At 43.5% G+C, this 25726-nt stretch overlaps 1 protein-coding gene across 3 annotated transcripts in view; it reads right to left on the reverse strand.

Moving 5' to 3' along the window:
* The window catches only part of lyn (LYN proto-oncogene, Src family tyrosine kinase), a 159509-nt gene that overhangs the window by 103164 nt on the left and 30619 nt on the right, over positions 1-25726 (reverse strand). For 2 of the 3 annotated variants that reach the window (XM_070892178.1, XM_070892186.1), the window contains exons 2-8: positions 24483-24607; positions 22168-22222; positions 21973-22072; positions 7522-7620; positions 7325-7428; positions 5620-5769; positions 3352-3504 (exon numbers count right to left, since the gene is read on the reverse strand). In XM_070892178.1, coding sequence (XP_070748279.1) covers positions 3352-3504; positions 5620-5769; positions 7325-7428; positions 7522-7620; positions 21973-22072; positions 22168-22222; positions 24483-24602 — 781 coding nt within the window. In that variant the 5' untranslated portion in view covers positions 24603-24607. The remainder of the gene's footprint in view (positions 1-3351; positions 3505-5619; positions 5770-7324; positions 7429-7521; positions 7621-21972; positions 22073-22167; positions 22223-24482; positions 24608-25726) is intronic. The other variant, XM_070892195.1, reaches the window with a different exon arrangement.

Consider the following 25726-nt stretch of genomic DNA (forward strand, 5'->3'; position numbering starts at 1 on the left):
TGCTCAGCGCCCTCCTGGATGCACTTCCTCCACTTAGGGTGGTTTTTGACCAGGGACACCCAGGTGTTGGTGGGGTTGTTGTACTTTATCAGGGAGGCTTTGAGGGTGTCCTTGAAACATTTCCTCTGCCCACCTTTGGCTCGTTTGCTGTGAAGGAGTTCTGTTGGGAGTCTCATGTCTGACATGTGGACAATGTGGCCTGCCCAGCGGAGCTGATCAAGTGTGGTCAGTGCTTCAATGCTGGGGATGTTGGCCTGGTCGAAGATGCTAATATTGGTGTGCCTGTCCTCCGAGGGAATTGTAGGATCTTGCGGAGACATCGTTGGTGGTATTTCTCCAGCGACTTGGTGTCTATTGTATATGGTCCATGTCTCCAAGCCATACAGGAGGGCAGGTACTATTATAGCTCTGTGGACCATGAGCTCGGTGGCAGTTTTGAGGGCCTTGTCTTCAAACACACTCTTCCTCAGGGGGCCGAAGGCTGCATTGGAAGTGGTGTTGAATCTCGTCGTCAACGTCTGCTCTTGTTGATAAGAGGCTCCCGAGGTATGGAAAACGGTCCACATTGTCCAGGCCCGCGCCTTGGATCTCGATGACTGGGGGGCAGTGCTGTGAGGCAAGGACAAGCTGGTGGAGGACCTTTGTCTTACAGATGTTTAGCCTAAGGCCCATGCTGAGGCACTAAAGTATGGCAGAGAAACACCTTCTCAAGGGCAATTAGGGATGGGCAATAAATGCTGGCCTTGCCAGCATTATCCACATCCCAAGGAACAAATAAAAAAGTGAAAATAGACGACAACCAAATCAACCTTCCTTATAATAGGTCATGTACAATCTACCCCATAATGGCCATATCCACCTTATTTATTTTCCTGTAAGAATTGATCAATCATATATTGAATTTATAAGTCAGGCAAATTTCTCAGTGGTCCAAGATAAAGCACCAAAAATTAACACTACAATCTACTCGGACCAAGAATACTCCATAGATGACAATTTCTTGGTTCCAGCAGCACAGGAATCATGTTGTACAAAGTCTACTAAATCTAGAAGGAAAGAACTCCTCTCTGCTATTTGCAGCAAAATCAGACATATGCTGTATACATTCATTTACAATTTCACTACAAGTACGAAACGGACAAAATCTCCTCCCCAGCTTTACTTGCCCTCAAACTATTAGATAATCACCCATTTTTTCCTCTGCGAGAAAGGAGAACATTAATCAAGGTTTCCGTGATGTCAAAGCCATTTATAAACTGCAGTTTGTCACAAATGGCCATAAAAAAATTTTTTGCCATTGTAAAGGAAGTTTGTTTGTGTAGAAAGTATTCCATACATGAAGTCCCCAGACTCAAACCATCCAAAAACTGCTGATTATTCCTTGTATTGTGTGAGTCACAGTAAGAAAGCTTATAATGCAAAGGAATAGTCAACAGAGGCAGAGAGAGAGGGGAAATGCGCACTGCTGCTGTATGCAGTTTCAGTTGTAACAATAATCCCAAAAGGAAGAGCTTCACCCAATGTACACGTCAACTTATCTGCGTAAATTAGAGGAAACATCTTGCACTTCAGGCTACCCTAAATTATTTATTTTTGAAGAACTATCAAACTTCCTGGAATTGATATAGTTTCTTTACCATCTAAAAAGGTTAAACATTTAACAGTGTGATAGCAATGGAGTCTACACCTCATACTTTGAATGATTTCATGCCTGTATGAAACGCACAACAATATAACCAGAATATATATGATTTGTATTACTAGTTGTTGAACTAATATCATGGCAATTACTGACACATAAAATTTATAAAACAATGTGCAGAATATTGTCTAGCCTCTTCCATCCATATTCCATTTTAATGCACACCAGGGATCTGTAGTATTTACCTTCATCATTAATCTGTACTTATTTTAGTGATTAATCTACATCTCAGATTTTAAATCTGAATTGAATGAAAACCAAATGGAAGATTCTCCGTTGTTTTTCTCTTTTTAATGCGAAAGCTAAATCATCTTTGATTTCCACGCACTGTCAAATGTCAGCATTGAACAGTCATGTAATAGTTACCACTGTGGCATCACAAAGGCTTTACTGCTGCTCATTCTACATTCACCAACTAGTACAGCACAGCACACCTGCACTTTAACCAGCCTTTTGTGAATCAGAGGTTGAGCACTGTAAAAACAGGTGAAACAGGACAAATCAATCCCCCCACTTTCAATAACCCTTTGCGATGCCTGCAATGGACTTCAAACAGTTCTTGTTGTCAAACATCTGCACCTTGATGATGCCCATTTTGCTGCCTTTCTAAATGGGATTTTTTTAGTTCATGAAACAACAAATGAGACCGCAATGTAATTCTTTCCCACTAGGGTGGTTACAATGTGTGTGTGTTTTTATGCTATTTTATTACCAGTTCCTTTAAAAAGCATATTGTTTATGCACTGATAACTCATTAGTCCATTGATTTAAAACACAACAAAACCAGATTTTACCCAAAACCTTTGGATCAAGTATAGTGCCATCATAATTTTGGCAACGTAAAATTTTAGCACTGATTTTACAGCTCTGCTTGAGTACAAGATACTATTGTAAACCGTAACCAGGCCCAAAAATACCAAAATCTAATAGAAATCATAAATAAATAAATATAAATAAATAAATAAATAAATAAAGCTAAATTTTAGCCTATTCTTCCCCCTCATTCATTTGTATTCCTTCTTTCAACCTTCCCAACTCCCCAATAGATGAAGAGGCCAAATATATTCCAGGACTGCTGTCAATGGCACTATGTAACAGTTAACAGAAGAAACCAGAGTACTATTTTCCCTTTCTCCAAGATGGAGTGCTTCCAGGCAAGACACTAAAAACCAAAACTCCAGAATTTACTAAATATTCCAAAAGATCACATATGAACAATCTGTGATCATCTCATCCGAGCCACTCCTCCATGCATTATTAGTGGGATTTTAATGTTCAAGTAGTAGATTTTGGGTGATGGGCCTATTCTTTAAGAGGATTCATCTTCATTTTAAAGTAATCAAACAAAAAGAATTTGGCAACCACACAACACAGTACAGTACCACAAATAGTATCAAAACACATAATTTCACTTGCACGGTGACAGTCACAAGTCTTTTGTTTGCTGACATAACCCCCCACCTGAACAAGTTTCCCAAAACCTTTCAAAGACTTGCCTTTTAATAGGATACATTTTATGTACCTTGACTAATGATAGAATAGAGCTCTATGCATTATCTTTTGAGTCCAAACAATACTGAATTCCAGTTGGATATGGCTCTATTATTTAAGCATTTATAGTATTAACCAAGAGCCTCCAGTCCACGTACCCATCCATACTTCGCCAAACTGTCCAGCTCCGAGTTTTTTAACCAGCTTCACAGAGTCTCGTGGAATTTCCCATGCATCTTTATCCCATGGTTTTTGTGGTTTGGGGCTAAGACAGGGAAATCCGAGCTTTCGACACAGGCCATCGGGCTGCTCTGTCGATTAAAACAATTAACAGACAGTTTAATCTGAAATACCATCCATAATCGCTTCAGCTTCACAATAACTCTTCAAATTCTCTATTGACACTTTCATTAGTGTAATGAATTTAAAGCATTTTGTTAATTTTTTTTCTTGACTAGTGGCAGAATATTATCTTTTGGGCCCAAACATACTTCATTTGAGTTGGATATGGTTCTATTCTTTATGCATTTACAGTATTAACCAAGTTGCTTCCAGTCCACATTCCCATCCATACTTTTCCAAACTGCCCAACTCAAAGTTTCCTACATTACAACAGTGTCTACACTTCATAAAAGCATTTCATTGGCTATAAAGTACTTTGGGACGTCCGGTGGTTGTGAAAGGTGCTATATAAATACAAGTCTTTCTTTTTCTAGAATTTTACATGCTGGTGCAGTTATTGCAAGTTTTGCTTCTGCACCATTTGTAGGTACCTACACTGACAATATGTTTGTTGATATATTTATACACAGCATTCTAGTCATGCTTCATGTTTCAGAGTTGTTGGTGGTGACCACAGCAGGTCATTTTTTGGGGGGAGGGGAGGGGAGGGGAGCAGGAGCTGGGTATAAGATTTGTATAAATGTGAAACATGGCATTATAAAGATCGCTGATGGCCTTCTGTATTAGCACATTTAGCCTGTGCACATGCTTTGGAGAGAGAACAAACACAATATTAAGCACATTAAGGGGTAAGGATTATGCATGTGAAATACCTTTCATTTTTAACCTGATATAAATTCATAATAGCCTTGTGGATTTGGCAGATTTTACAGTTATCACTTACGTGTTGGATGGGCAAATGATACATTTACATTGTGGGACCCCCCCATCGAGGAAACAAATGGGTAAAGCAATTTGTTCCCAGAATGCACTCGAAATGGACATCCCTCACTCGCATTTTAAAGCTTTAGAATGAAAAGTAAAACAGTTGTGTAACCCTTTGATAGATTTTCATTTTACTGCCTAGGTGCAACACTGATGTGGATCACTGCTCCTGATTGAAACTGTCTGAATGTCATTCCATAACTTGATACATTTTTATTCTCATCTCAACATTAAATGCAACTGCAAAATAATTGTAACAAACATTTATACTGTTAAATGGGAAAATACTGCAAAAAAAAAAATCCTGAAGGCATGTAGGTATACAAGCACAAAAGATTAGAAAGTTCTGTGGAAATCAACTGAGTAGCCAGAGCAGAATTTAATAAGTGCCCCTGTGGTACTGTGAAACTTTGGTTATCGCTGAAGCCACAAGGTTTTCATGCAAAACTTGTGCAATGCATGATGGAAAGGGCAGTACGCTACAAATGGATTGCTGGAATGCTTTTCATACTCAACATTCAAATGCTCGAAATCTAGACATGACTTAATATAGAGGGGGTGCATTTCCATGGAGGTTTACCCGCTTATGGAAACTCTGAAAAAACAGCAAATAAAACTGTTGAAGGCCTGCTTTTACCAGCACAAGAGTTTTAAAAGATAGAAAAAAATACGTTTTATTCCAGATCTTTATATTAAAAACCCTGAAGGTAAGTTTAGGTTGAACACTAGTAAAACATTTTTTTTTTTTTTTTTAATTCAAAAAAATTATATATTTTTTTTTATATAGAACACTGAATTTAATTTAATTTCGGTTACTTTAAAAAAAAAAGATGAAGTGTTCTTTTTGTTTGTGTGCATTTTCTTTGCTTTTAGGGGTATTCTCATTGATAATAATGGAAGCTCCGAGCTTCCATTACTATCAATGAGAATACTACATTGTGATTGGTGGTCCAGGCCTATGTGATCCCAGGAAGTGCTTACCCTCCTGGGATGCGTGGCCACTGCACTGGGCTGCGCAGCTAGGCCTGGGACCTAAAGTCTACATTGGAGCGGGACCACCAGGTACTTAGATTGTGTGTGTGGTCAGAGGCGTCCTCCCGCGGGAAGCCTCCAACCGCAATTTGTGGCCCAATATATTGGCAAACTAATTGATGAATTTGGTTTTTTGTCTAGTTACAATAATTGTTTCAGTTATTATGTTATGATGCTTATACATCAACTCATATTTCAGATATATTGTACAAAATGGAAGCACTTACTTTGATAATGTTTAATTAACTCATTTAGGTCAATAAATGTAATTCTAGGAGAGATGTAAAACCCTCCACTGTCCAAGCATCGAATCTTGTAGTGTTTAACTACATCACCCATCTGAGGATCAAAATCTTTCATCGACAATGAGTAACTTCCTGAGAAAAGAAAAGTAAGCAAGATTAAGGTGGGTTTAAAACTGAGCTCCAAGTATAGCATAACATTTTTGTAAACGATAAATGTGTTTCCTTGAATTTTTACATTCTAGTATCTATCTTTAAATTATGGGTATTTAAGACTGGCACTAAATTGGCCAAATCAGAGGTACATCGGAACAGGAGTAGGCTTGAACCTGTTCTGCCATTCAATGAGATCGTGGCTCATCTGTATCTCAACTCCATCCACCTGACACCATACCCCTTAATACCCTTTGGCTAGCAAAAATATACTGAGCTCAGACTTAAAATGATTAATTGAGCAAAAATGTTTGCTTTTTGAGAGAGAGATTTCTACACTTCTTTGCATGAAGAACTGTTTCCCATTTTCTCTCCTGATGGCCTGGCTCTGATTTTAAGGTTACGTTCCTTTGATCTAGACTCCCCCACCGCAGAAAGAGTTTCTCTCTCACTACCCTATCAATTCCTTTCAAAATCCTAAAAGCATCTATAACATTTCCACTTAACCTTCTATATTCCAGGGAATACAATCTATTTTATGCAATTTTGCCTAATAATTTAACCCTGGGAGCCCTGGTAACATTCTGGTGAATCTGCATTGCACACCTTCCAAGGCCAATGCATTCTTTCTAAGGTACAGTACCCAGAACTGTACACAATACTCCAGATGTAGTCTAACCAGGGCTTTGTATAGCTGTAGAAAAACTTCCTCCCCATTATATTATAGCCCCCTAATTATAAAGGCTAGCATTCTATTAGCTTTTTTGATTACATTTTGTGCCAGACTACTACATTTTAGTAATCTCTGTACATGGACCACTAAATCTCTTTTGGACCTCCACTGTTCCTAGCTTTTCATTTAAAAAAAAAAAATCAGATCTATACTTTTATGGTCCAAAATGGATGACCTCACTTATCGGTGTTGAAATCCATCTGCCACAGTTTAGCCCACCTCATTCAATCTAGGTAACAAGGATAGTGACTGTGGGAAGTGCAAAATTTCATAATGACACAGTGGAGGAATGCTTGGAGGATGGAATTAAGGCACAATGTTGGGAGTAGAGCAGATACAGATGCGCTTTTTAACCCCTAACCTGGAATTTTTAAAGAATGAGCTTGGGTGTCCAGAATCCATCCTCTCAAAAAACAAATTCATTGAAACTTTTTCAATCTTCAAAAGTAGTTTTACCATTTTGATATTTGTTTTCATTCTTATATTTTCTTCTATGCAAGAGCAATAGCTCAAAATGATAGTGATAGTGATTTGCTCAGCACACTCTTCATAATTTCCTGGTAATATAAAGATTTCATTTGGTTTAGAACCAAGAGTGGATTGGTACCTAAAATGGAGATTTGGGTAACTTATGACATCATAGACTGGGATAGGTATCTGAGGATTTATCCAAAACAGCACACATCTAACTAATCAGTCTAACTCATCATCCAGAACTGGACTGTACACTCAGATCACAGTCACATAATATTCCTTCATAAAATGTAAAAATTGCGGTCAGCAGTTAAAAAAAAAATATCATACCTTTTGACGTTTCACTCTCCCTAATTAGGAAAGCACCAGATTTATTTCCAGACGCTAATAGATGCCTCTCTGAATCCTTGCGGCTGATATCTTTAAAGAACCACCTCAAAAATAACAAATGTTAGTATTGATTTGCAAACAATATGAAACAAAAACAAATTGCACATCTTCCAAGTGTAAAAATAGTAGAAACATACTCTTCTGTTTCCAATGTGTTGATATTTGCCACATAATTGCTCGGAATAAATCCCTCTTTCCTAGTTACTAGAGACTTGGCTTTCCACCATTCACCATGCCTGGAAGAAAAATATTACATTAAAACAGCAGTTTTAAGCAATAAAACAATTCATTAGGTTGAAATCATTTGCGTTATAACAATCTAAAATATCATGCACAGCATTTCAGTGTTGAAGTACATTGGCCGTAATCTTTACCACGGAGTTGGATTGCGTGCGTGCGGGCCAAGTAACGGGTCAGGAACCCGAAGAGGTCTACAGTGTGTTCAACAGTGAGCATTTGACTTAATGGCCCCAATTAAAACAGTTATGCGCATTTCCTGGCACAATTAAATGGAGCAGGTCTGATGAGGTCACCAATGACTCGTTTTCAGTGCAGATTTTTAAAGCAGCCTTGCACACATCTCATTTGAAGTTTGATGTAGGAGTGCATAAGGTGGTTTTCCGAGGTCACAATAACGCAATAAAACTGATAAAACTGTGGGTCATGCAGACAAGACAGCGGGCAGTGCTAAGATTCACCGATGCTTCCCTGGAAGTTCTGGTGCAGGCAGTAAGAGCACATCGGGAAGTCCTCTTCCCTGGGATGGACGAAACCAACCATCCAAAGACACAAGGGCTCAGTTGGAGATTGCAGAGGTGGTCAGTAGCTGGAATATGGTCAGGCGGACGTGGATCCAGTGCCAGAAAAGATTCAATGATGTAATGAGGTCAGGAAAGGTGAGTGCAATGTCACACTCACATACATCCTGATTTGCCTGTCAATACAACCTCATCACACTGCCTTCCCAAGCCTACTCCTGCACATCATTCCACATACCAACCTATTTTGTAGGTCCACCCATCCCTCTGTCTACTCACATCCCCATCTGACTATTCATTGGGTTGACACGCACTCTCATCATTATGTAATCATAGCAAGTAACACCACAGAAGGCGGCTATTTGACAATGTCACACCACTCCCTCAGTCACCCTCTACAGATGTAGCCCATCCAGTCCTTACACTCAAGGTTCTCTTCTTTCCCTACTTGAAGAGAACCCACAAAAGAATAGGGGGAGGCAGAGAACTGGAGATGGCCCTCCAATCTTCCATCATTGACTTCAGCAGAGGAGAGATCTCTGGACTTACAGAGCTGCTGGTGGTGGGAGACAGAGAGGGGGACATTCCAGCAAGCTGATGACAGAATTACATCTCACACTGCCACATGGCATACAACAGTCACCCATATAGTGACTGATGTCAGCAACCAGTGAAATGTTATCATGTGTATAATGGTATCATCCATTCTTATTATAACACTTCTAATTCATCAAAGTGCTCTCATTTCTCCCCCATTGCCTCCCCAAGTCAGAGCTCCACATGCTTCCTCGGATCCCGATGGCCGAGTCTTCCCCTGCATACTTGCAGGAGCAGCAGACTTTGGCGGGGCCCTCTCAGGCTCCAAAACCCAGAGGATGCCTGCCAAAAGTGTCAAAGCGGGGAAGTGGGCAGTCTGCAACCAAGTCTGCTGAAACCACAGGGGTTGCACTTTGCAGAAGCATACAGAAGAGAAAAAAAGACAATCCTAGATACACATCGGTGTATGAAAAAATGTTAATGATATGTTTCAGTTACATTTATGACAGATAAATATATTTCTTTGCACCATTGTCCTGTCTTGTCCATTTTTGCCTGCAACCTGGGAAGTGGCCTTATCACTTGGAGTGAATGGGGAGGCATGACTTAGCCTCGAGCAATGGGTGAGAGGAATGGCTTGGTCATTGTAGGCTTGCTATATGGTGCTATTGGCGGGAAGGGGACATAGTGCAGCAATTGGCAGCCATACAGGTGTATTCAAGCAAGTTAAGTAAATCTGGCTATTAAGATGCCATACCGGCCTCCCAGGAAGCAATGTGTGCCACTGCTGGTGTCATCTCCACCTCACGTTCCTCCTCCTCATTGTCTTCCACCTGTTCCTCCTCCTCTGAAGAGGCTGTGCACTCAGCGCTTGCTTATCCTGTAGCTCCAATCCTCGCTGCTGTGCTATGTTGAGAGAGGACATGGAAGTGGGGGCTCTTTTCAACCCGCACCCCAGGATTGGGAAAATTCCAGCCACGGTGGCTAAATTTAATTTACACAGCTATTCAGAGATCAAGAAAACTGAAGCTCTAGACATGTTATTGGAACAGAACTCCAGCGGTGCCAAGCAAGAAACTGTAAACTGGTAAGCCCCATTTCTTTCCTTCACACCAACCTGGAAATATTCAAAATATCTGTTTCTGGAGAAAGACTGTTCAATGCTAATCTCTAGCTCCCAATTGATAGCCATGCTCCACTATTCAGCTTACATTTCAAACAAGGAAATATTAAACTCTGGTCTTGAATAACAAATGAAAATGTTAATTATTTAAACGTTATTTGAGCCGGTGAGTCATTTCTGATAAAGCCCTACTTCATTTGTTGACTTTGCTGTATTTTGTGAATTGGTAGCCCAAATTGCTGATAGATTTATAAAATGGAATATTTCATTTTTATAACATCTGGGGAAAGAGCAATATCTAATATTTATTCCTTGTAATAGGAAGATGTCTAAACTGCTGAGTAAAGGGCATCATTCACCATAGAATTCATACGGCTAGCTGTTCAAATCCTCACCATATACTGACTACGGTCAAAGTCAGCTGGTATCCAAAGGAACTACGTTGTGTTAGTCAGGAAGTTTGACATCTCAGGAGCAACAAGAATGTGTGTGTATACAAACATTTCAACACTAGAATAAGAGGCAACTGCATGAACAGAACCACATGTGAAAAAACTATACTTAAAACAGAAACCTACAAAGAGTTTTCATTTGTATAGTACTTTTATGATAATATGTCCAAAGGCACATCACATAGGAGACCGTAGACCAATTGCCAGCAGGAGAATTAGGAGAAGTAACAAAAAGTGTGGTTGAACTTATAGACCTTTTGACGGGCAAGGAGGGAAGTAGCTAACCCAATTTTAAGTGACACTCTCATACTTAAAATAGTTGAGATTGAATCATTTCTCTTCCTCCTTTCCATAATGCATACATGCTATGGAACCAAAAGACACTGGGTAGATTTTCCATGGAAATGAAAATCAGTTTTTCAGTATAATGGGTGGTGGATCTGCAGCAGCAGTTTTAAGCCCGGGTGGCAAGTTGAAAATCTACCCAATTGACGTAACCAGTGTCCATGTGCACCAATGTGGGTTTCTGGTCTGCTTTCAAGCCAATGTGGCAGAATTAGTTTAGTGCGTCAGAGAATAACTAGCCTTGCAATGAAGGGAATCATTTCCTCTTGGGTTTCCTCTCGAGCAATAAAACAAGATTGTTTATTATACAGTCCAGACTAATGTGAAAAGTCATATCAGTTTGTCATCTGTCTGTTAGTGGCAGATGTGGAGATGTGAAATCTTCTGAAAATAGGAAGTAGTATTGGCAACAAACCTGGGAGTTTAATTCACTTTGCATCCAATTTCCACCCTTCCCTCACCTTCATATGGTCCATCTCCAACTCTTCCCTTCCCTTCCTCGACTTCTCCATCTCTGGGGATAGGCTTTCGACCAGTATCCACTATAAGCCCACTGACTCCCACAGTTACCTGGACTACACTTCCCTCTTCCCCCCCTCCCCCTCCCCCCCCCACATCCTGTAAGGACTCCCAATTTCTCTGTCTCAGTCACATCTACTCTGACGATGCCACCTTTCACACTAGTGCCTCTGACATGTCTTCCTTTTTCCTCAACAGAGGATTTCCCTCCACTGTGGTTAACATAGCCCTCGACCATGTCCGTTCAATTTCCTGCACCTCTGCTCTCACACTTTCCCCTCCCTCAGAATCATGACCGGGTTCCCCTTGTCCTCACCTTTCACCCCAACAGCCTCCACATTCAACGGATCATCCTTCTCCATTTCCACTACCTCCAGCATGATCCCACCACCAATCACATCTTCCCCTCCCCTCCCAGCATTCCGAAGGGACTGCTCCCTCCGCGACACCCTGGTTAATTCCGCAGTCATCCCCAGCACCCTCTCCACTTCCCACGGCACCTTCCCGTGCAAGCACAGGAGATGCAACACCTACTCTTTTACCTCCTCCCTTCCCACTATCCAGGGCCCCAAATACTCCTTTCAGGTGAAACAGCAATTTACTTGTACTTCTTTCAATTTAGCATACTGAACTCGCTGCTCACAGTGTGGTCTCCTCTACATTGGGGAGACCAAGCGTAGATTGGGTGACCGTTTGCAGAGCACCTTCATTCAGAGTGTGACCCTGAGCTTCTGGTCGCCTGTCACTTTAATTCTCCACTCCACTCCCATTCTGACCTCTCTGTCCTCGGTCTCCTATACTGTTCCAACAAAACTCAGCGCAAGCTCGAGGAACAGCACCTCATCTTTCATTTAGGCACTTTACTGGACTCAACATTGAGTTCAACAATTTCAGAGCGTAACCGCTGCCGATCTTTGGTTCCCCCCACCCCCCCAACCTGTTTCTTCCTTCCTTTTTTTTCTCCTGGTCTCTAATGGCAGCTGGTCATTATCCCATCATTCACACCATATCTTGACTAATGTTTGTCTAACTCCTGGCATTACTATTTCAATTAGGCCCTTCATCCCTTTTGTCTCTCTAATCTCTCCTGTCTTCCACCCCATCACAAACCTTCCTTTTTGTTTTTTTCTTCCTCTCCCCCTTTCAGTGCTTGCTAAGAATCTGTTCTTTATGACGAAGCGTCATCGACTCGAAGCGTTAACTCTGCTTTCTCTTCACAGATGCTGCCTGACCCACTGAGATTTCCAGCATTTTCTGTTTTTATTTGGGGAACTTAATGGTCCATATGGCTCAATGAGCTAAGTTGGGGGGAATTTTAACCTTAAAATAAACAGGTGGGTTGGGATCGTGCAGGAAGTTAGCGTTAAAAATTTGAATCCCTACCAGAACCCGTTTCATCCCGCCCACTTCTGATTTGAACTGAAGCAAGACGGGAGAAATGGAAGCGGACAGACAACCCGCTCCCAGGAGGAGAGTCTCCCATTTACATCTTATAATGAGGCTGAAAGTCTCAGCTTTAACCTCCATTTTGAATTTAACTTTAGCTGGTGGCGTTTTGCAGGCCTCGTGAAACCCACCAGCTAATGGAAGGCGAGGACTGCTGGATCGATGAGGTAAGTGCCTTTACACTCATCTCTTGGATCTAGCGTCTCTGCCTAATCCAACCCCTGCCATCTGAGAGTCCCCCACGAGGCCTCCCCATGCTCCTGCAGTCCTCTGATGTCATCTTTCTTTCCCCCCTTCCCCCGATCCTGCCTTCCAGTCCCCGATCGTTGCTGACACCCCCACCCCCTCTCCTCCAGCCCTCCCTGTGCTCTTTTGGCTGCCAATCATTGCCAACACCACCCACCAATTGTTGACCTGCTCCTCCGGCCCCTGATAATTCATGACCCCCCCCCACCCACCCACCCCCGCTCTGCTCCCGGCCTCCAATCATTCCCAGCACAGGCCCCACCCTGTGCTCCTCCGGCTGCCTCAGCCCCAATGCGATCTCTTCCTCCCTCCTCTGTGCGACCTAGTGCCATGGGCCTACCCGCTCGCACCCAGCCAGCGCGTCAATCTGGCGGCTGTGGATGTGAAACAGTGGTTTCCCGTGCGCATCAACCTCTGCCGTTAAATTCAATAGGGCCCGAGGGAAACCTGTTCTCCCGGGTTTCCTGACCGCTTTGGGGCCCCACCCAAGTCCCAACCCACCACCATTAATATTCAGGCCATTAGGAGAGTTGTAGCAGAAATACGATTAAATAACTGAAAAGCTACTAAGTTTGTATTGATATAAAGTTGTACCACTGTAGACGAAAGGAAATTATATAAATGAAAATCTGTTGCGATAGAGGTATTTATATTTATAGTAGACACAGTTGATTGTACTGTGACTGAGCAAAGTCTCGCAGGTCAGAGGTCAAGGCTTTCCTTAAAAGCGATTGAGGAAATAAACACTGGTCCCCGTGCTCAACAATTTTTGTTTTCTTTCCCAACACCAGAGATGGAGGACAGTAGTCTCAACCACACATGGCCTCCCAGGACTTTTGCAAAAACTTTAAATCTGGTAGTATTTCTCAATTTACACAGCCAATAATGTTAGAGATTATGCTAAATGTTAAGTACAGAATAAAGTTGAATGGTATCAAATTGTAAAAGCAGATTATTAACCCTTGTGTGATATATTCAAAAACTGCACGCCTTTCCTAATCAAACACAGCACTCAAATTGGATGGCAGTTTGTTCAGGCTATTGTGGTTTTATAGGTGATATGGAGGACACATGGCAGGATTGTGGTTTATTGAAAAATAAAAGCACTAAAGTGGGCTATATAACTCGCAAATCCAAATCTAGGTAGTGTTAAGGGAAAGACAGGGTTGATTGTGTGCATCAGACAGTGAATGCAATGTCAAGTCAAATCTGAAAGGAATTACTGAGTTTGACTCATTATTGCTGATTATGAAAGCACAAACCTTAGAAGTATAGGTACCGGACATATTTAAATGAAAGTGAGACCAGTGAACTGTGAAATACGTGAAGAACATGGAACTTCAATTCAGAGAGAGTGAGTGGGACACAATTCTTGACATTTTTATTTTTACTGTATTTTCAATTTACATATATTTCATTCAAAACTCAGCAATTTAGAATTGTTTATTTGACGCCTAAACAGTGAACTGGTCTCAGGCAATAAAAGATAATTAATTGGTTACAAATGAGGTATGATTAGCTGTTCTTGAATTGACAGTAGAGAAGGCTCAATTTCAACCGACTAGAGGCCAGGGGAGTGTGGAGTTTAGCCTCAGAGTTCAGCTTGAAGCACCATCAAAAGAGTTCTCTCCTTCTCCTCTCCCCACAGCTTACCCTCCCCCACCTCACCACCAGGCTAACACTATCTATATTTTTGAGTTAGACACAAAGAGATGGCAGTGGAGCGAACTCTCACTATGTGTACGGAACGGGATATGGTCAGTGATCATGGATTCTCAGTCAATCCAGTGTGCGTCAGAAAATTGAGCGTCTGGACTAAAACTGCTTTAGTAGCCACACACCACAGCATTAGGGAAGATGAGGAGTTTCGGGATTGTAACTGTCCAGAATGTGGTCCGGCAGAAGGGACCAAGGCCGGCGTTCAACCGGCCGAAGGGACCAAGGCCGGCGTTCAACCGGCCGAAGGGACCAAGGCCGGCGTTCAACCGGCCGAAGGGACCAAGGCCGGCGTTCAACCGGCCGAAGGGACCAAGGCCGGCGTTCAACCGGCCGAAGGGACCAAGGCCGGCGTTCAACCGGCCGAAGGGACCAAGGCCGGCGTTCAACCGGCCGAAGGGACCAAGGCCGGCGTTCAACCGGCCGAAGGGACCAAGGCCGGCGTTCAACCGGCCGAAGGGACCAAGGCTGGCGTTCAACCGGCCGAAGGGACCAAGGCCGGCGTTCAACCGGCCGAAGGGACCAAGGCCGGCGTTCAACCGGCCGAAGGGACCAAGGCCGGCGTTCAACCGGCCGAAGGGACCAAGGCCGGCGTTCAACCGGCCGAAGGGACCAAGGCCGGCGTTCAACCGGCCGAAGGGACCAAGGCCGGCGTTCAACCGGCCGAAGGGACCAAGGCTGGCGTTCAACCGGCCGAAGGGACCAAGGCTGGCGTTCAATGGCCGAAGGGACCAAGGCTGGCGTTCAATGGCCGAAGGGACCAAGGCTGGCGTTCAATGGCCGAAGGGACCAAGGCTGGCGTTCAATGGCCGAAGGGACCAAGGCTGGCGTTCAATGGCCGAAGGAACTCTGTGGCCGGCGCTGAACCAGCCGCCGGCGTTCAACCAAACATCTTAAACTTCGAACCAACTTTTAATCAATTTTTAAACTTTTAATCAACTTCTAAACTTTTAAACCTTACATTTTAGACTTTTAATCGAAATACTTTTAAACACCCATTATTGATCTACATCTTTGACTTTTTAACAACCTTTAGAAACTTTTTAAATAAATTGTGAATCTTTATCAACTTTTAATCAACTCTTAATCTTTTTAAACAATTTGGAAATATTTTAAACTTCTAAAATAACTTTGGAAGTGACTTTCCTAATGCTTGCCCCCCCACCAAGCCTCGGGCCATCTACCACCAAGGGTGCTACTCGGTGCCGAGTTTGCAGCCAACACCTCGCCGTAGGCAATTAGGCTTATACAGCTGTGCCTGGTCTCCAGTTATCTTGGACCCCCTTGCCACTGGACCAAAACCTTGCTCGGCTAAGCCCGTGTGTTTGCCGACGTGCAGTGGCCACCCCACGTTAAAAGAACTCAGCACTGGCATCTTCCACTTCGCTAAAATAAAGTTCGGGACCTGGATCGTCAGGACCCTCATGAACAATTCCAACAGCAAGAGGCCGGAATGCCGCACCGCTATAGTTGCCCGGGAACTCAGACGTTTTGACATTGACATCGCCGCCCTAAGCGAGACCCGGCAGGCAGGGGAAGGTCAGCTGAAGGAACATGGAGGTTATACCTTTTTCTGGAAAGGAAAACCAGAGACAGAACACCGCCTTCATGGAGTCGGCTTTGCCGTCAAGAATGAGCTGGTCGGCCGCCTCAAAGACTCCCCCTGTGGGGTTAACGAACACCTCATGACTCTTCGTCTTAACCTATCCCAGAACCAATGCACCACAGTCATCAGTGCATACGCCCCTACATTCGATGCAACGGATGAGGCTAAAGAGGGTTTTTATTCCAACCTCGAGACATCTTTGTCCTGCGTCCCCACGGGCGACAAATTGATCCACCTCGGTGACTTTAATGCCAGGGTCGGCAAACACAGCACTCTAGGGAGGTGTGATTGGCAGAGAAGGGGTAGGGAAAGCCAACTCCAGCGGTACCCTACTCCTGACAAATTGTGTAGAACATGAACTCCTCATCACCAACACCCTGTTTCACCAGAGGGATAAATACAAGGCATCGTGGCAACACCCTCCCTCCAAACAATGGCACCTGCTCGACTATGTCATCGTCCGAGCCAGCGATCGCAAGGATGTGCGCATCACCCGCGCCATGACAGGAGCTGACGACTGCTGGACGGACCACCGCCTAATCCGATCCATCATCGACATTAACATAGCCCCAAAGCAGAGGGGACAGCAGAAGCAGTTCTGCAAAAATGTTAATGCTGGGGCATTTAAAGACCCAGCTAAGAGAGCCCTATACAGCCAGCGCCTCACAGCTAATTTGGTGTGCCTTGATGATCTGGAGATGTTGAATGCCCACAGCGCTTGGCCTGCCCTCCAGGCCTCTATAACCAGTGCTGCGAACCAGAAAACACCAGGACTGGTTGGATGAAAATGATCAGGAGATCCAAGAACTTATATATCGTAAGCGCAAAGCATTTCTGAGCCTCAAGCAACAACCCATCTCGGGAGCTGCAAAGCAACATTACAGACGGCTCAAGGCTCAGGTCCAACAAAAAACCTGGGACCTAAAGAACAGGTGGTGGATGGAGAAAGCACAGGAGATACAACAACTGGCCAACAGCCACGATTTGCGAGGATTCTTCATTACAGTCAAGGCCACCTATGGTCCAAACTCCCAAGGCCACAACCCACTCCTGGCCAAGAACGGGGAAACACTCATCAAGGACACCGAGGCTGTCAGGGCCTGGTGGAAGGAGCAGTTTGAAGATCTCCTCAATCGAGACTCTGCCTTTGACTCGAGTATTCTCGACTCCATCCCGCAGCATGCGACCCGCCACCAACTCAGGGAAACTCCAATGCTGCATGAGTTAGGCAAAGACATAAAACAGCTCAAGAATAACAAGACTACGGGTGCGGATGGAATCCCTGTTGAGGCGCTAAAGTATGGCGGAGAGGCACTGTTGGCACGGATACATGACCTCATCTCTCTCATCTGGAGGGAGAACATGCCGGGAGATCTTAGAGATGCAGTAATCGTGACCATTTCTTAAAAAGGGGACAAGACAACTGCGGCAACTACAGGGGAATCTCCCTGCTCCAGCCACTGTGAAAGTTGTTGCTCAAATTCTCCTCAACCGTCTTCTCCCTGTGGCCGAGGAGCTCCTCCCAGAATCACAATGCGGATTTCGTTCCTGATGGGGCACAACGGATATGATCTTTGCAGCACGACAGCTGCAGGAAAAATGTAGGGAGCAGCGCCAGCGCCAGCGCTTATACATGGCCTTTTTCGATCTTACAAAGGCCTTTGACACTGTCAATTGTGAGGGTCTATGGAGCGTCCTCCTCCGTTTCGGATGCCCCCAAAAGTTTGTCAACATCCTTCGCCTGCTTCACGATGACATGCAGGCCGTGATCCTTACCAACGGATCCATTAGGCTATCCACTTGTGGCAAAAACAGGAAGGCAGATTATTATTTGAACAGTGACAGATTAGTAAAAGGGGAGGTGCAACGAGACCTGGGTGTCATGGTACATTGAAGGTAGGCTTGCAAGTACAGCAGCAGTAAAGAAAGCAAATGGCATGCTGGTCTTCATAGCCAAGGGATTTGAGCATAGGAGCAGGGATGTCTTGCTGCAGTTGTAAAGGGCCTTGGTGAGACCACACCTTGAGCATTGTGTGTGCAGTTTTGGTCTCCTAATCTGAGGAAGAACGTTCTTGCTATTGAGGAAGTACAGCGAAAGTTTACCAGACTGATTTCCAGGATGGCAGGACTGACATATGTGGAGAGACTGGATCGACTAGGCTTGTATTCACTGAAATTTAGAAGAATGAGGGGATCTCAAACGTGTAAAATTCTGACGGGATTGGACAGGTTAGATGCAGGAAGAATGTTCCCGTTGTTGGGGAAGTCCAGAACCAGGGAACACAGTCTAAGAATAAGGGGTAAGCCATTTAGGACTGAGATGAGGAGAAACTTTTTCCACCCAGAGTTGTGAACCTGTGGAATTCTCTACCACAGAAAGTTGTGGAGTCCAGTTTGTTGGACATATTCAAAATGGAGTTAGATGTGGCCCTTACAGCTAAAGGGATCAGGGGGTATGGAGAGAAAGCAGGGGTGGGGTACTGAGGTTGCACGATCATTTTGAATGGCAGTGCAGGCTCGAAGGGCCAAATGGCCAGCTCCTGCACCTATTTTTTTATGTTTCTATGTTATACATGGCCTTTTTCGATCTTACAAAGGCCTTTGATACTGTCAACCGTGAGGGACTATGAAGCGCCCTCCTCCATTTCGGATGCCCCCAAAAGTTTGTCAACATCCTTCGCCTGCTCCATGACGACACGCAGGCCGTGATCCTTACCAATGGATCCATTACAGACCCAATTCATGTCCGGACCGGGGTCAAACAGGGCTGCGTCATCGCTCCAACCCTTTTCTCAATCTTCTTCGCCACCATGCTCCGCCTCACACTCAACAAGCTCCCCACTGGATTGGAACTAAACTACAGAACCAGTGAGAAGCTGTTCAACCTTTGCCGTCTCCAGGCCAGGTCTAAGATCATCTGTTGTTGAGCAGCAGTATGCAGACATTCTGAGGCTGAACTCGAGGATATAGTCAATGTATTCAACGAGGCATATAAAAGCATGGGCCTTACACTTAATATCCGTAGACAAAAGTCCTCCACCAGCCTGTCTTCGCTGCACAGCATTGCCCTCCATCAAGATTCACGGCGTGGCCCTCGACAACGTGGACCATTTCCCATATGAGGAAAAGTGTGTTTGAAGACCAGGCCCTCAAACCTACCACCAAGCTCATGGTCCATAGGGATGTAGTAATACCCGTCCTCCTGTATGGATCAGAGGCATGGACGATGTATAGAAGGCACCTCTAGTCGCTGGAGATATATCACCAACGATGTCTCTGCAAGATCCTGCAAATCCCCTGGGAGGACAGGTGCACCAACATCAGTGTCCTCGTCCAGGCTAACATCCCCAGTATTGAAGCACTGACCACACTCGATCAGCTTCGCTGGGCAGGCCACATAGTTCGCATGCCAGACACGAGACTCCCTAAGCAAATGCTCAATGCGGAGCTCCTTTATGGCAAATGAGCCAAAGGTGGGCAGCGGAAATGTTACAAGGAGACCCTCAAAGCCTCTCTGGTAAAGTGCGACATCGCCACTGATACCTGGGAGACCTTGGCCAAAGACCGCCCTAGGTGAAGAAAGTGCATCCGGGAGGGCGCAGAGCACCTCGATTCTCATCGCCGATAGAGTGAAGAGGTCAAGCGCAGGCAGCGGAAGGAGCACGCGGGCAAACCAGTCCCACCCACCCCTTCCCTCGACGAATGTCTGTCCCACCTGTAACAGGGTCTGTGGCTCTCGTATTGGACTATTCAGCCACCAAAGAAATCACTTTAGGAGTGGAAGCAAGTCTTCCTCAATTCCGAGGGACTGCCTATGATGGTGATGATCACCCAATAGGCAGTGCTGGACAATTCAGGACACAGGGATAATGTAGAAAGAGAGACATGGGTGACCATCTGCTGGGGCAGCAATGAGAGACAGGACTCTCAGGTGGCGGGAGCCCCGAAGTTACTGGAACTATCAAATAGACATTTGAGCCTTGACGCACCTGATGAACATAAGCACACAAGAACATAAGAAATAGGAGCTGGAGTAGGCCATTTGGCCCTTCGAGTCTGCTTCGCCATTCAAGATCATGGCTGATCTTCGACCTCAACTTCACCTTCCCACAATATCCACTTCTGAGCCTCCACAGCCCTCTGGGATAGAGAATTCCAAAGATTCACAACTCTGAGTGAAGAAATGTTTCCTCATCAGTGCTAAATGGCCGACCCCTTATTTTGAGACTGTGTACCAGTGTTCGAGATTCCCTAGCCAAGAGAAACAGCATTAACCCTGTCAAGCTCCTTAAGAATTTTATATGATTCAATTAGATCACCTCTCATTCTTCTAAACTCTAGGGAATATTGGCCTAGTCTACTCTCGCTCTGCTCACAGGGCAATCCACTCATCCCAGGAACCAGTCTGGTGAACCTTCATTACACTCCCTCTAAGTATGTCTTTCCTTAGGTAAGGAGACCAGAACTGTACACAGTACTCCAGGTGTGGCCTCACCAATGTCTTGCATAATTGCAGTAAGAATGAGAAGATGGGAACAGGGCAGGCAGGGGTTTAAAATACAGCCAGAGTATTCACATCTCAGTTTGACCTGCTGCCCCCACTACCATTTATAAATTGATGGGTCTCAGGAAGCATTGGAAATGCTTGCCGTAGGCAGGTGAGGGGACTCATAAATGTGAAAGTTGGGGTTCTACAATGTAATTAGAACCCCAATGTGACTAACCCCAGGTTGGGTGTGTTGCACTGAATGCTGGACTCATCAGAGAAATCTGGCGATAAGCAGGAGCAGGGTCATAAGAGGTCAGGAAGGCTAGTTTGGACAGATTCCTTGTGGACCAAGAGGGGCAGGTGTGTTCCACCAGGCCCCACAAGGATAGCAGGAGCCTTCCCTGCCCAGGTTTTCCTCCTTCCCCAATCACAATCTCTTGCCAACTATAACTGAAGCACTTACTTTAGTCCTGGGGACCATTTCCTCAGGTTCCCAACTGTGAGTCTCCTGCTCCTACCCAAGTCAGCCACCTCAGTGAATTACCACCAGGTTCATGCAGGAATTTAAATCTCTTTATTGCATGTCCTGACCCTTGCACACAGAGTTAAAATCGGGGCCTTAGTGTTGGAGAAATATATAAGGTGGACAGTGACAGCAACTCAGAAGCGGGTGGTCGCTAGGCAACATTGTGGCACCATGAAGCAAGGGTCTTTCCAATGAGGTTAGAGGCAAGTACACCAAGGTCTTCACATCCTTCCTAAAGTGCAGTGCCCAGAATTATACACAATACTCCAGTTGTGGTCGGACCAGTGTTTTTATAAAGGTTCATCATAACTTCCTTGCTTTTGTGCTCTATGCCTCGATCTATTTATTTATGCCTCCATACAACTGAACGTTTTAAAGTGCTCATCATTTTAAATAGGCAGGAATCACATCAATGTGATGGCTGATGTGTTGGCATTACAAATTTGTTAAAATGTAAGGACCACCTTACTCTTCCCCCATGATACCCTTTCCTGGTAAATGATAGATCTTGTGTTGCTGATGGCAATGGCTTATGTTTGTACCTTGTGTAACCAGAGCACAGACAGCTTTGCCTACACTGGTAGAGGGATTTCTGCCACCTGCCTATCAGCTGATGCAGATAGGCATGATATGCAAAAAGCAAGACAATAACTTCACTGAAGAGTAACTAACTTAATGCCAGCACTGCAAAAATTTTCTTAATGTGTGTGTGTGGTGTGGCGGTGTGTGTGGTGCGGCGGGGTGGTGCGGCGGGGGCGGGCAGGTGGGGCGGGGGCGGGCAGGTGAGTGAGAGAGAACACGAGAGAGAAAAAAATAAGTACTTACTCTTCAAGTACTTTCAGCCTTTCTCCTTTCTTGAAGTTCAGATCATCTGTATGGTTTCCATCATATGGGTACAAGGCAATAACTACTTTGCCATCAGTCTCTATCACATACACATAGAAGGTATGATATTAATTTGATTGCAAATCAAAATAGAAAGAAAATTCCATGCCCATACAAAGCTTCTTATAAATTTACCTTCAAATTTCAGAAACTTCTGGCCAGGTAAAAGATGAGAATCCTTCCTTGAATTCTGAAACAAGATATTTATTCAAGAACTCCAATATTGTAAATGCCCAAATTAAATTAATGAGCTACACTAAAAAATAAATTATCACCTCCCCAATCCAAACAATTAACATTGGATTATTTCTCTCATATCAACATACAAAGCAATCAAATGTTCATTATGTTCATTAGGTTTAGATACAAATGTAAGAATTAACATTCTGCCCACAGACTCTACTTAGAATGAAAAATGAAGCATTAAAGCACATGCACAACCCGAATCATTTTATCCATGTCAAATGTTGGAAGTGAGGCATCATAAATGCATTGAAAGAACAGGTTTTCAAATATCTCTTGTAAGTGTATTCATTTTATTATTTAGAAAAAATAATTCTCACTGAATTGATCAATTAATTTGCTTCCCCACCCAAGAACCTTCCAACAGTTGTGCATTAATTGCAATCAAGAGATCTGATAAAAGCATCTCATGCAAGTTCCCCAACAGACCAGGAGAATATATTGTATTAAATTTAACAGAAATGCAGACAATTGAAGACAAGATTTATTTTCAAAGCATAGCTTACTATGGGTTAATGATCAAGTTTCATGGTTAATGTGGATGGACCAATGCTGTAATCATTCAATTGCACCAACAATGTCAGTTCAAAGGGTTACCGCTAGAAATCGCTGAACTAAAACAAATTACATGTTGGTGCTTTATCCTAGTTAGCGTATAAATGTTTAATGTTCATCAATGTCAAGTAAAGAAAAACATTGTTAATTAGCTGAAATGACACAATTAAGGGACAGTATCAAAGCCCTTTTCTGGGCAAAACAGTACAGTGTGAAAAGCCATTACTGAATATAATTTTAGGGTAATAGCTAAAGCAGCAAGTAGAAGTTGAAGAGACTAATAGTGCCACGGCATTACATTAATTATATTCCATTTTGGACACCACATTGCCATTTATCTCAAGGGGGCTGGATTACAAAGGTGAGGAAGTCATGATTCAGTTGTTTCGAGCCTTGGTCAAACACCATCTGCAGTTCTGAATTCAATTTAAGCACCACACCTCAGGAAGGATATACTGGCCTTGGAGGGGGTACAGCATAGATTCACCAGAATGATACCAGGGTTTAGAGGGATAAATTAGAAGGACAGGTTGCATAAACATAGCTTGTATTCCCCTGACTATAGAAGATTGAGAGGTGATCTGATCAAGGCGATTAAAATATTTAAAAACAATTTCCTCTGGTGGGGGAAATTAAGAATGAGGGAACATGATCTTAAAATTAGAGCCAGGCCATTAAGCTGGGAAATCAGGAAGCCACTTTTCACACAAAAGGTAGTCGAAATCTGGAATTCTCGGCCCCAAAAGGCTGTGGATGCTGGAACAATTGGAGCTTTCAAGACAGAGATCGACAGACTTTTGTTAGGGTAAGGGCATCAAGGGAAATGGAACTAAGGTGGTTAAATGGAGCTGAGGTACAGATCAGCCATGATCTAATTGAATTGCGGAGCAAGCTTGAGGGGTTTAATGGCCTAGTCCTATTTATGATTGGATAGTCAAGAGGGAAGCCAAGCAAAGGCAACCCCATTGAGCCAAACATTGGAGGAGAATAGTGTGGTCAACCATGTCAAAGGCTGCGGAAAGGCCGAGGGGGGATTGTGCACCATGATCAGTCGGAGGATGTAATTTGAGAGATTGGGGCAGTTTCATGGCAGAAACCAGATTGGAGAGGTTCAAACATGGAGTTACGGGAAAAATGAGCACGGATTAAGAAGGTGACAACATTAAGAAGGGAGATTGGAGATGTGGCAGTAGTTTGCAAAGACCGAGGGGTTGAGGTTGGATTTTTTTGAGGAGGGGGATGACAACATCAGAGTTGAAATCCAAGGAGAGGGAACCACTTATACTATCAGCTAACATGGGGGCAAAGGAGCAAGGTGTGGGTCTTATGAATGAGATGATCCAAGAGGGGCCTGAGGGGAAATAGAAGGGGGACTAGAGAATAATGTAAGTTTTTGGTTAGGGCAGTGGGGAGTCTTGGAAGAGAGAAATCATTTAATATCTAAATTGACTTTTAATTCAGTGGTGTTCATGTCATTTGTTTAAAATGATATACAGCACTAGTCATTTGTGATGAAAAGATAACTGGTAAATAAAGTAAATCAGAAGTTTTAGTTCATAGAATTGTGATCAGGACAATGGATTTTTAAATAGGCCAGTCATGGATGTATCTAGCTTTGTGCCATGAGGTTTCCCCCTCACTTCACTACTTACTGGCACTTGTGTATTGGATGTGGGATCTCTCACATAAATAGTTGGTTCAGATTTACGTACTGGTTTTTCCTTTAATTCTTTTGGTTCTTCAGTGGAGTTCTTTGACTTTATACATCCCATATTTTCTGTAAAACAACACATTGGTAAAAACTACTGCTGTTGCTATTTATTCAACAATGATTCAAAAGGGTACACATTTATTTTAGAATCTACGGTCACTCCTGCGGTCATCATGAACACTCCGGGAGGGGGGTGGTGGGGTGAATTTGTCTCAGGCAGTAATGGTACTTCAATGGAAAACAAAAATCGGGTGGGGTATAAAACAGGCTACTAATTCATTATTGCCCCTTTTGTGCGACTGCCCAAGATCAATTTCACCCCCTTTGTGTATTGGACACTTTTCCAGAAATATGAGGAACTAAAGAATTACATGTTGCATTTATTCAACGATTTGCAAAAACAATGTTGATAATCAAATACTACATCCTGCACTACCCAACTTCAAAGTTGCTGTTGAAGATACTGCAATCAGAATATTATTACTCAAAGTATCTCAGGTTTTGGGTGAAAATTTTACTTCAGCAAAATCTCCAGACTTCCCCTCTCCCCAGGTTAGCCTTTTTTCCTACCTCACTTCGAATTAACCTTTTAATCTTTCCAGTCCCTTTTTATCCATGTTACAATAATTCCTACTCATATTCCTCAATAGAAATGAATCTCCTGTACTACAGGTATTCAAACTAAGGAATATAGATAATACATGCTTTATTTTTTAATTTTTGCACTGTGCAGTCAATGATTAAAAGTTCAGAGAGTTCTTTCATCTTCTCAAGATGAATTGTAATCATCTGAATACCAAATGCTCTTCAGCTCCAAAGCTTTAACAATTATACTTCTACAACATAGCATGTGTAACAAGTAACCAGATCAGAATACAATTGATGGGAACTTTCAATCAACGTCAAGAATCGTCAGCTATTCTCATGCAGTTTCACCAAAATCAGTCATATTTTCCAGAGCTGCATTCTAAACGGCAACATTTATTGGGTGCACAAAGAGAAAATAAGCAGAGACGTTCCACTGATCCTAGTTAAATGATCTTTTCATTGATGTAGGAGACTGACTTGTGCCCCTCCTCATGCTATTTTCCCCAAACTCAGATCTACTTTTTGAAGTACAACTCACATGGTTTGTTCAGGGTCAGGGTAACCAGAAGCAGCAATAGTATGATCATTTTACTCAAA

This window comes from Pristiophorus japonicus, chromosome 1 (assembly GCF_044704955.1).
Source record: "Pristiophorus japonicus isolate sPriJap1 chromosome 1, sPriJap1.hap1, whole genome shotgun sequence".
Lineage (NCBI taxonomy): Eukaryota > Metazoa > Chordata > Chondrichthyes > Pristiophoridae > Pristiophorus > Pristiophorus japonicus.